At 40.4% G+C, this 12335-nt stretch overlaps 1 protein-coding gene across 1 annotated transcript in view; it reads right to left on the bottom strand.

Moving 5' to 3' along the window:
- The window catches only part of ITPR2 (inositol 1,4,5-trisphosphate receptor, type 2), a 494095-nt gene that overhangs the window by 46235 nt on the left and 435525 nt on the right, over positions 1-12335 (bottom strand). The window contains exons 53-54 of the mRNA XM_011946983.1: positions 11281-11411; positions 9942-10107 (exon numbers count right to left, since the gene is read on the bottom strand). Coding sequence (XP_011802373.1) covers positions 9942-10107; positions 11281-11411 — 297 coding nt within the window. The remainder of the gene's footprint in view (positions 1-9941; positions 10108-11280; positions 11412-12335) is intronic.

Below are 12335 nucleotides of genomic sequence, written 5' to 3'. Positions count from 1 at the left end.
ACACTAACCTTACCTCTTACTATTCTCTCCCTTGCTACCTCCCACGCAACCACACTGGCCTCTTTGCTTTTTTTTTTTTTTTTTTTTTAACACAGGGCCTTTGGACTTCAGGACTTTTGGAATGGTTGTTTCCTCTGATTACAAAACTCTTCTCACTGACATCTCTTTAACTAAGTCATTCACATTCAAGTTTTTGCTGAAATCTCACCATCTCAATGTGGTTTAACTTGATCACCCTGTTTAACAACACAACCAATCCCTTCCCTTCTGCTGACCTTCTTGATCACCTTTTCCCTTTTCCTCTCTTTTTCTTATAGGACTTACTATCTCCTTATAGGCTGAATATAGCCATATCAAAGTTGTTAAGTTAAATTGGATTACATCTCTAAGATAAGGAGGTAAAATGATTGTGTAAGAAAAAGCCTGTCTGATAATCAGCAAAGAAGAAAGAAATGTTATTTCATCCAGCAACTTGGATAAAAATTTATTATGTTTATTAAGTATTGTGTTTGTCCTCCCATTGGAGTACAAGAGCCAACTGGGCAGATACATTTGTTTCTTTTCTTCACCAATGGTCCCAATAGCTCAGAATGATGTTTGGTGCATAGTTGGCACTCAATTAAATACTGATTGATTGAATTAAGAATATTTCACTACTAAAATATTGTTCCACTAGAATGGCTATAACCAAAACCAGATAATAATAAGTGATGGTGAAGATGTGGAGAAATTAGAATCCTCATGCACTGCTAACAGAAATGTGAAACAGTGCAGCTGCTACTTTGGAAAACAGTTTGGCAGTTCCTCAAATGGTTACATAGAGTTACAATATAACTAAGCATAATCCACTCCTGGGTATATATTCAAGAGAACTGAAAATGTATGTTCACATAAAAACTTGTACATGAATGTTCATAGCAGCATTATTCATAATAATCAAAAATGGAAACAACCCCAATGTCCATTAATTGATGAAAGGGTAAAATATGGCATATCCATATGACAGGATAAGTTTTACAATAAAAAAGAATGAAGCACCTATACCTGCTACAACATGAACCTTTAAAACATCCTACTAAGTGAAAGAAGCTAGTTGCAAAAGCCCACATATTATGGTTTCATTTATATAAAACGTCCAATATAGGCAAATCCACAGAGGCAAAAAGTAGATCAGTGGATGGCTAGGGGGGAGGTGGAGATGGAAGGTTAGGGATCAGATGATGGCTAAAGGGTATGGGGTTTCTTTCTGGGACAATGAAAATGTTCTAAAATCAATTATGGTGATGGATGCACAACTCTGAATATACTAAAAACCACTGAATTGTACATATTAAATGGGTGAATTATATGGTGTGTAAATTATATCTCAATAGAGCTATTAATAACAAACACAAAACACTAAAAACAAACAAAAGAGAGAAAAACAAACCAAACAAAAGAGAGAAAATGTTAAAGTAGATTTTCCCAGAATTCAATTCAAACATCTACCAGTTGCAAGGTAATGAGGCTATAAAAATAAGGTTCTTACTATCAATTAATCTGTAATACAGTAGAGGAAACAGACAATTTGTGTTATATTCTGAAGAGGTATAAACTGCCAAGGGAGCATAAAGAAGGGCAAAATGAATTCTGATGAGGGTCATTTTAAAAGGTTTCCAAGAGGTGTAAAGCTTGAAAACTCCAGCCTCAGTACATGATTATGGTAAGTGGAGAAGAGGCAGATGGTAATAAAAGGTACTTGATTTTTATTGAGCACCTATTGATGCTGACAACTATAAAGATGTCTAAATATGCCATTATAATTACAGTAATCCAATCTGACCTTTTAGCATGTGAGGAAATAGATTCAGAATGATTCAATAAATTGCTCAATACCCCTATTTAGTAGAAGAGTCAGTCAGTATTTAAATACAAATATTTCTAACTCTAAAGCCCATGTTCTTTTGCCATCTGGGCAGGAGAAATGGCATGGAAAAACCAGAGATGAAAGTACACGACCTCTTTGGGGAATGTCAATTACTCTAGTGTGGCAGAAAGGGAACATTTGGAGATACAGATGGAATGGTACATCTGGCAGAAACAATGGCAAGCTTTAAACTCAAAGCTAAGGCATCTGTATTTTATTCTGGAAGCTGCTTCTTCCTCTTCCTCTCCTTCCTCTTCTTCCTCTGCTTCTTCCTCCTCTTCCTCCTCTTCTTCTCCTCCTTCTCCTTCTCCTTCTCCTTCTCCTTTTTCCACAGAGTCTTGCTCTGTCACCCAGGCTGGAGTGCAGTGGTGCAATCTCAGCTCACTGCAACCTCCGCCTTCCAGGTTCAAGCGATTCTCCTGCCTCAGCCTCCCGAGTAGCTGGGGTTACAGGATTGTGCCACCATGTCCAACTGATTTTTGTATTTTTACTAGAGATGGGGTTTCACCATGTTGGCCAGGCTGGTCTTAAACTCCTGACTTCAGGTTATATGTTCGCCTCGGCCTCCCAAAGTTGCTGAGATTTCAGGCATGAGTCACTGTGCCCAGCCTATTCTGAAAACTTCTGAGTAGAAACTAGTGTGTTCAGAGATATACTTCAAGTCGTTCCTGTGGCAGGATTCAGGGGAAGACTGGGATAGGAGACTGAGGATGCAAGACCCAGGCACCAGGGCAGTGGAGGGGGAAATGTAAAAGAGGGAAACTGGTTGTTCTTCATCTTCATAAGTTCTTGCTCTCTAAGCTTCATCATCCATTCTGCGGTTTTAGCATCATCTCGCTAATGTTTTCTCAATATGTATCCCCAGTATTGACCTTTCTTCTCAACTTCCATTCCTATTTCCAGCTGTCAGCTGGATATATTCACCTGGATAGCTTGTGGGGGATGTCAAACTTAGTTCGTCAAAAATTTGTTTCTTGAGCCCTCTTCTTCGCCTCTGTTAATGAAGTCCCCACTGACCAGAGAACTTAAAGTCATTCTTAGACACAGGCACTGACATTCCACTCAGCACAGTTCTTGTAGAATGTTGTCTTTCTCATCATCTGCCAAATACACCAAGACACCTTCATCTACTCTCTTTTCTGCCTTCCAAGTATTCCTTCTTCAAGACTCAGCTCCCCCACTTCCACCACCGACTCCCACAGACACAACCAGCTGTTTGATCTTCTGGGCCCACAACACTTCACTATGAAAATGTGTCTGTTTCCATCTTAGCCTCTACCATTTTACTGTCTGACTCATTTTTGCATTACCAGCACCTGGCAGAGTGTCTGGAGAATAGTAGGCATACAACTAAATTTGACAGAATAATTAAATAAATGAATAAGAGAGACTGAAGAGGCATTTTGGAATGAAAACTTGAAAGGACTTGATGCCCAATCAGAGGTATAGATTGAGGAAGAAGGAGAAACCAATAATGACTCTGAATTATCTGACTTGAATGACTTGAGTTTATGATACTTGAATGACTGAGTTTATGATAATATCACCACAGCAAGATACCCTATCCTTAGAATAGGAATTTATTTATTTATTTATTTATTTGAGACAGAGTCTTGCTCAGCCATCCAGGCTGGAGTGCAGTGGCGCAATCTCAGCTTACTGCAAGCTCTGCCTCCTGGGTCCAGGCCATTCTCCTGCCTCAGCCTCCTGAGTAGCTGGGACTACAGGCACCCACCACCATGCCCGGTTATTGTTTTTGTATTTTTAGTAGAGACGGGGTTTCACCATGTTAGCCAGGATGGTCTCGATCTCCTAACCTCATGATCCGCCTGCCTTGGCCTCCCAAAGTGTTGGGATTACAGGCGTGAGCCACCACGCCTGGCCTCAAAATAGGAATTCTGACCTGTCATCAAATCCCTTCTCCGTGCTGTTGTTCTGTCACACCTGGTCTTTCGACATCTCTTTCTTACTGGATTTTCAGCCTCTAGTAACTCAACGTTCATAATTAATATGGATGCAAGAGCTAATCTGTGTCTCTGCTTCCTGCTCAGCTCTGTCATCTGCTAATCATCACCCTCCCATGGCCACCTTCTGGATCACTGGCTATTGTTTTTCTGAGTCACGCTTCACTTTCAAACATCTGGACATTGTCTTCAAGGCTGGGAAAGTTCCAACTGGTCCACTGCCTGTCACAGAATCGACACCCTCTTGTCCTACTCTGGGTGTCCCTTGGCACACACCTGGAGCCAGTTCTCTCCTACTGTGGAGATTCTCTCCTTTGTTATTTGGTACTATGTCCTTCTTTGGATCACAGCTTCACATCCAACTTTACCAAGAACTATTTCTAGACCAGTCACTATTTTATAGCCTACCAGCACAACCCCCAAATATACCAAACATTTAAATCATTCTTGTTAACTAAGTTCTCCTAACATATATGAGATGAATTATATCATTTGTGTGGTTGGAGCTTCTAGGAATGAATGAATATACATTATCATATATATCAGATATACATTATCATAATGCTTCTTATGTGTTTCTGCTGAAGGTCCTTTAAGGGAAGAGAGCAGAAAATGTATATGTTTCTTTTACTGAGGTCCCAGAAAGTAGCAGCTAAAAGTACCTGAAGCCAATTATCCATTTTTTAAAAAGTTTCTATTTTATTTTAAATATTCACACTGAATTTGCTCTATTTTATGATAATCTGTTTGTTCTAATATAAAAATACTATTTAAGTTTACACTTAGGTTAAATTCCCTAAGTGTTCCCTCAGATTTTTGAATAAGTGTGAAGCTTCCAGAAAACAGACAATATTGATCTTACATCTCTCTGAGCGCCCTGCGATGTCACCCTATATTCCTGTGGGCAGCACTCCACAGACACACTGCCCTGCATTAACAAAATCTGGAGCAACCTAGAATCAGCACACCTGCTGTCTGCAGTACATACGATCTCAGTATTTTATCTTCCTTTTGTAGATTATAAGCCAGACAAGTATACAGACAGTATCAGCCTGAGGCTGACTTATCGGATAGTCATTCATTAAGCAAATATTTATGGATCTTCACCAATACACATTATGAAAGCGAAAAAAAAATGGTTGATACGTGGTTGTTGTTGTTTTCTTGAAGAGGAGTTATTATGTTTTGTTGGGGGCCGTTCTTTTGTTCCGCCTGCTAGCGACTTTGATATACATGATCTCATTTATACTTATCACAACACCAAACCGTGACATTATATTCCTCATTTTCCAGGGGAGGGAACAGTAGCTCAGGATGATTAGAAATTTGGCCAAGATCACATAGCTAGGATGCAGAACCAGTGTAGACCTATGACTACTTGACTATAAAGTTCATGCATTTTCTTTGATGTGAGAATGCATGGCATCCAGCAGAGGTGATCAGACAACAGTAACACGTACAGTGCCATATCACTAAGTGCGATGTGAGGAATTTAGGGGCAGATGTGGGAGATCAGAGAAGACTTCTAGAACAATGGCATTAGAGCTGCACCTCAGAGCGTAGGAATTGGGGCATTCCAAATGAAATTGTTCTCCCACAACTAAGAATACATGGAGAGTCTAGGAAGTTAAAGGTAAGTAATGTAGTTGCCCTGGAACTTGAGCTATAAATGGGAGAATGGTGGGGGAGAAGGTAGGCAAAAAAAGAAGGGGCCAGATTTTGGGGTAGCTTAGATTAGATACCAGGAAAATTAGAGTTTCAGAGTTATAGACTGTGCAATGTTATTGATGGCTTTTTGAGTAGGGAAATGAATAATTCAAACTAGAAAAATTAGTGTGGCAACACCGAGCCAGCCATTTGGGGTTGTGAGCCAGGGTTAGCCTGAAAAACCAAGATGTGGCTGTGGGAATGTGTGGAAGCATGTGGGTGAGATTGTGAAGGTGGATTCATTAGCACATGGTAGCTAGGGCACCTGGAAGAGAAAAAAGGAGATGCTAAACATGATGGTGTGGTTCCCTCAGATAACTGAAGGCACTGTGGGATATTATTAATAGCTATGTGGATGTCAGGATAAAGAGCTAGGCTAGAGGAGGGAGTCGGAAAGGGATGATGCATTGGCTTCAGACATGGCCAGTTTGGCTGCCAGGAAGACATGCCTGTCTAACTGTCCAGTGAGCGACTGAAAACAGAGGGGAAAGCCTGGGGAAAAGGTTGGAGCTGAGCTGCATACTTGACAATAACCTGCATAAAAGTGATGTCAAAGAGGAGGACAGAGAGAAGAGACAAGGAGTCAAGGGCAAAATCAAAACCTCCTATTATGGGGTTTTGAGAGAAGGAATAGGACCCTGTGACCAAGAAAAAGAAGCAGAGGGAGAAGAAAAGGTCAGCGGGAAGTTAATAGTGAGATTCAAGAACACTTCAGTTTGTTGATGACAGTTATTATGATGTTTAAAGGAATTTATAGGTGACTGGCTGTTTAATAACTGTGAAAGCCAAAGAGAATTCTGACTGTGAAGGGAAAGCTTAGAGGAGCAGGAATCATGGGTAAGCAATGGGCTTAGGTTGCTGTTCATGTTTTTGGTTAAAATACAGGAGACAATATCATGTCTTAGAATGAGGCTTCCAGCCTCTGGTCCATTCTTCCAAAGAGCATCTCTTTCAGAGGTAGTGTACCAACATGATGATGATCACGACCATGAAGAAAAGGGCATAGAGGAAGAAGCAGTGCAAAAGAAAGACCATGAGATACACCGAGAGGTTTCCGAGGGCAGCGTCATTCTCCTATATGGGACTCACCCTTCTAAACAACACCTTGGCCCCATAACCCTATACCCTTCCACCAGGATCTGTCCTCAGGCTTGGTTATGCTTGAATGAGAACCTGTCACTTTGTCATTTTAGAATAGGATAACCGAGTGGACTTTTGAGTTAGGCAGTCCTCTGTTCAAATCTTGGCTCTTCTGCTTACTAACTGGATGTTGATGGGAGCCAAGTCTCTGTTCCTATGTTTGTAAAGGGGTGGTAATATACATCACACACAGTATCAAAAGAAATACCTAAGTAAAAAGCCAGACATGTAGTAAGTGTTCAATAAATAATCATTTAAAAAAATGTTTATGATGAGGCTGAAAGGGGACAGAGCTCCAGGTGAGGTGACCCAAAGGAAGAGAGGATCATCCTTGGAAAGGCTGAGAAGAGAAGAAAGGAGACACACATACATCTATTGTGAAGAAATGGAGGTGGTGATAGTTGTCACATAAAGAAGAGAAAAACAGAAAAAAATACAGGGTGTGGGTTATTTTCCTATAAAGGTAGGAGGAGGTATATTTATCTTCCAAGGTTGAAGGAGTGTCCTCTCAGCCTCTTCCCCAAACCCCCAAATTGTATGACATCTTCCTTGATTACCTTTCAATTTTGCTTTCCCCATCTAATTGAGACATTAAACAGAAGACTCTTGGGTCACTCTCAGTTTCCTTCTAGCAAATCTCTACTCAGCACTGCAGAATCCACTCTACCTGAATTCACCAAAGCCTCCTAAATAAGAAATCAGAAGGCTTTTTCAGACCATGTTACTGGCTTGCTCTGCTTGGAGAGAGTTGATAACGAATTCATGTATTTCCAAATTGTTTTCTCCCCTCTCTTCCACAGGTCACCCCTTCCTGGCTCTCCTCACAGTATTCTGACTTGGTACTCTGAGTTGTTGGTGTGCGCTCCTCTTTCTCTTCTAACTCTTCAAAGCTGGGGCTTTCCACTTGTAGTCTCTCTGCTTCTCGTCTCACTTGGACACCCTCCTCCACACTCCAGATTTTACTATCACATATAGGCTAAAGATTCCCCAGTTAAGTTTCCAGTGAAGACTCAATCTCTGAGGCTCAGACTCATGAACTGACCTGTGCTGTATCCCACTGGGGTGGGTCATTATACACCTCAATTTCAGGATTCTCAAAGTTAAACTCAGCATATTCCTACCTGAATTGTTTTTTTCACCTATTCTCAAGCTCAATCACTTGTTAGTATTACCATCTGCTTGGGCACCCAAGCTATCTTTCATATCCTTTCCTAACCATCAAGATTTAAAGATGTGATCTCCTAAATATTTCTTGACTTTGTCTTCTACCCTTAATACTGCCACCACTAACTCTCCTGCTTTTGTTACCTTTTACTTGGACTGTGGTAATGACCTCCTACCTGATGACTCTGTTTCTGGTACTGTTTCCTGATGAATGACCTCCCAAAGCTGCCACAGTGCTCTAAAGCAAAAACAAAAATTAGACCCTGCACTGTTCTACTTAAAATTCTTTAATGGTTCATCTTCCCCTGTAAGTCCGGATGATAAAGTCCAAGCTGCCTAACATAAAAGGCCACACGTGGTCTGGCCAACCTCCTCTCTTAGCGTGCCCTGCTCTGAAGTTTATGTCAGCAACACTGAGGTGCTTTAGAGTAAGCAAAGGCCCTTGTACTGTTCTTCCACCTCCATGACTTTGCTTGTCCTGGCCTTTCTGCTTGTATTCACTTTGATCTGGCAACCTCTCCCTTTCATCTTTTACCAGCAGCTCAGTTACCATCTCTTCTAAAGGCTTTCCTGACTCTTCTTTCTCACTCCCTACCCCACCCTGGAGAGGTATCCCTCCTCCGGGTACCTGCAGCTTCCTGTAAACTTCTCTACCATTTCCTTCCATGCATGAGATAGCAAGGCTATTTATTGTGTTTGTATCCCAAAATAGATCGTGAACACACCAAAACAGGGAATGAGTATTTTCTATTTGTTTCCACTGAATATAACATATTATTTTACATTATTACCTGGTACACCTTCAACTGTTGGAGGAAGGTAGAAAAGGTTTGGAGAGCCACTGAGGTGAATGAGTCACTCAACAAAAGTTGAAGCAAGGAGAGAATGAAATGTATTGAGGGCCCAATCTGTTACATAGAGTAATGTTGTAGTGAACCCCTTAGGCTTGTTTTGTTACTATCACCAAAAGATTTTTTTCAGCCTAACGTGGAAATAAGGAAGGTGACTGAAACCTAGAGTGGGTGATCACCCAAAGAGGAGGATAGATTCTAGGGTGCCAAGAGACCAGCTACAAAGACATCTGAAGCCAAAAAGAGGTGGTGGGTACAGAGAAGAGGGCAGAGCTGAGGGGGATGATGAGGGCAGCGAGAAGGAAGGAGAAGGCTATGTGCACTGGGAGAGATGATGGGAGAAGGGGAGGGGAGTGGTGTGTGTGTGTGTGTGTGTCTGTGTGTGTGTGTGTGTATGTAAGAGAGACAGAGAGAGAGAAAGAGAGAGAGGGGAGAGAGAGAGAAATTAAAAACAGAGAAGGTCCAGGCACGGTGGCTTACACCTGCAATCCCAGCACTTTGGGAGGCCGAGGTGGATGGATCACCTGAGGTCAGGAGTTCGAGACCAGCCCAGCCAACATGGAGAAACCCTGGCTCTACAGAAAATACAAAAATTAGCCAGGCGTGGTGGTACACGCATGTAGTCCCAGCTACTTGGGAGGCTGAGGCAGGAGAATCAGTTGAACGCGGGAGGTGGAGGTTGCGTGAGCTGAGATCCTGCCACTACACTCCAGCCTGGGTGATAGAACAAGACTCCATTTCTAAATAAATAAACAAACAAGCAAACAAACAAACAAACTGAGAAGGCTCAGTTCAGAATCCAAAACATGGTGATGTCAGTGAGTAGAAGTTCAAGCTGCTCGAAAATCATATTCGGATTCATATTCTAACGAAATTAAATATCATTCTGTTGTGTAATAAATATGTTACTGTGATTAAAAGCCTGTTTGCCAGTTGGTGAAACCTTTTGGCATTTTGCATCACATTTCTATAGTCAGAGAATCATGTAAATCACAGAAATAATGACAGGATAGCTTTGGGGTATAATTCCTCCCTCTATTTATAGAAGCAGAGAATTCCAGTCTAATGTTCAGTTACATAATCTGAATTTTATCCAGCCTTCATTTTGAAATAATTTTTCCAAAAGCATGAAAAATAAAAATCCCTCTAGCCCCTCTTTCCTGCAAACAGTTTGTTCATCCATTATTTTAGCATCTGCAGAACACTTACCACAGATGAAACAAGTTGTCTTTAGAATTTCTTCTTTTTTCTGTTTTTCACTTCTGAGATCAGCAAAAGTGTCGATGATAACACCAAAAATCAAGTTCAGAACAATAATGATAACAATGAAATAAAAAAGAAGGTCATAAACTACTCGGGCAGCAAACAAGGGCTCCTGAAATAAAAATTAAAAAAAAAATGTGTGTGTGTATATAGATACATACATGTATGTGTATATATATGTGTATGTGTGTGTATATATACACATATATATACACACACACTTTCTAGGCATACTGATTGAGTACACTGTCTAGAATAGAGAATATATTCAATAAATGTTTGCAAAATGAATATAAATAGTATTCCAAGTTGGAAAAATAAGGCTCACTTTCCATCTTTACTTGAAGTGTTGTAAGAAAAACTTCCTAGCCTATTTCCAGAACCACTTAAATTTCTCTAGGACTGACACATGTCTTTCCCACAATGGTGGGACTTTGCTTTCTTTAGAAACAACTTTATTATGCCATTCTGCTAAATGCATTTTGGCACAGTGGTCTCCTATCCCAGACATTGTAGAAAAAGTAGTTAAATGCCAATTCCAAAAGTCAGTGATTAGGGAGCAAAGGAGGACCTAATGATCTGTCAATTTCTGGAATAGGCTTTATTCTCGGCCATACAGTGTCAAGTATATACAGCTCCTTCTTATTTCTACCTGATGAACAATATTAAAATGCAAATTAGAGACCATGCAATCCAGTTTTTTAACAGAAGAGGAACCTGAGGTTAAGAGGTTAGATGACTTGACAATATGATACAACTGGCCTGAGCAGAGCTAAGATGCTTCAAGCTCCCCCCCCGGCACTTGAGATTTTGCAGCTAGTGAGAAATGTTTCCACTTTGCCATTTTAATATATGAAATCCTGTTAGAATTGGCTCAATTGTATTTATCATGATAAATGATGGAGGCTATTCCTATGCAGAAGCAAAGAGTAAATCTTCATGCTCAAGAAACCTGATAGGCAAGAGGAAACCTCGTTTATGTTATTTATGTAACAATCAACTCCTATATAAAGTTCGCAGTCATGATTTCATTGCTGTAATGCAATACACAGATTAACTTGGAAACATTTCACCACTCTACAAACACACAAAGAATCGTAGTATATTAGCTGTTTCTATGTAATCCTAGCAAACAATTAATTGGCTTTAACAGCCATGGCTATACTTTTAAAGCAAATGGTACAATATATTATCCTGAAAACCAAACCCAAATTATAAATGCTGTGAAGAAAGGTTTAAAAAAAAAAGATGTGCTTCCTGAAAAAATACTTTTACTCTGGCTTACATCTTTTGATGGCCTTCTTAGCACATCCCCCACGCCACCGCCGTTCCTGAGGCCCTGGTTCAGCACGGTGACAATGCACATAAGGAGAGTGTCACACGTCCTTTCAATTCCATCTTCATACTCTTCATCAGCTAAAAAACATATAGAAATATATGATATAAACTATGCAAAAATATATAAAATAAAATACACATAAAATGAAATATACATACAGTAAATACACATACATATACATAACTATGTATATATACACATATGTAAATATACATAAAATAAATATACATAAAAGATACATACAAATATATAAGAATATAATATTAAAAACATTGTAGCAAACTTACGTTTAAAAAAATATACTGTTACCTCCTTCTAACGGGCTATTTCTAATTGTGCCATGACACAACTTTTGGAAGTCACACAGCATCTGTTCCATATGTGGCAGCACATGACTGACACATAATAATGAAGCTACATATATAATGTCCTCAAATATTTTGTTTCTTCTATAGGTGGAAAATAACAGGATGAAAAGCACAAAACATAAGGCTCACATTCATTGTGCTTGTTATGGTAGGAAGAGATTGTGGCAAAACCTGGAAACACAGTCATGTTACCAAGGAGGCAGAAGTACTGCAGGGGAAAGAGCGTGAACAAGGAAGTGTGCTTGGCTTCCAGTTCTGCTCTGTTCCCGCACTGCGACTTGGGCAATATTAGCATGCTCATCTGTAAAATGGGGAGAGCTGTCTGGGGGTTACACTCTTCAGAGGGTTGTTTAAAATTACATTTAGGGGTCCAGGGGCAGTGGCTCATGCCTATAATCCCAGCACTTTGGGAAGTCGAGGCGGGTGGATCACTTGAGGTCACGAGTTCGAGACCAACCTGGTCAACATGGAGAAACCCCATCTCTACTAAAAATACAAAAATTCGCCAGACATGGTGGTATGTGCCTATAATCCTAGCTACTCGGGAAGCTGAGGCAGGAGAATCACCTGAACTTGGGAGGTGGAGGTTGCAGTGAGCCAAGATCACGCCACTGCACTCCAGCCTAGGTAACA

The sequence above is a fragment of the Colobus angolensis genome, unplaced genomic scaffold, assembly GCF_000951035.1.
Source record: "Colobus angolensis palliatus isolate OR3802 unplaced genomic scaffold, Cang.pa_1.0 Scaffold256, whole genome shotgun sequence".
Lineage (NCBI taxonomy): Eukaryota > Metazoa > Chordata > Mammalia > Primates > Cercopithecidae > Colobus > Colobus angolensis.
This window is presented reverse-complemented; position numbering and strand designations above follow the sequence as displayed.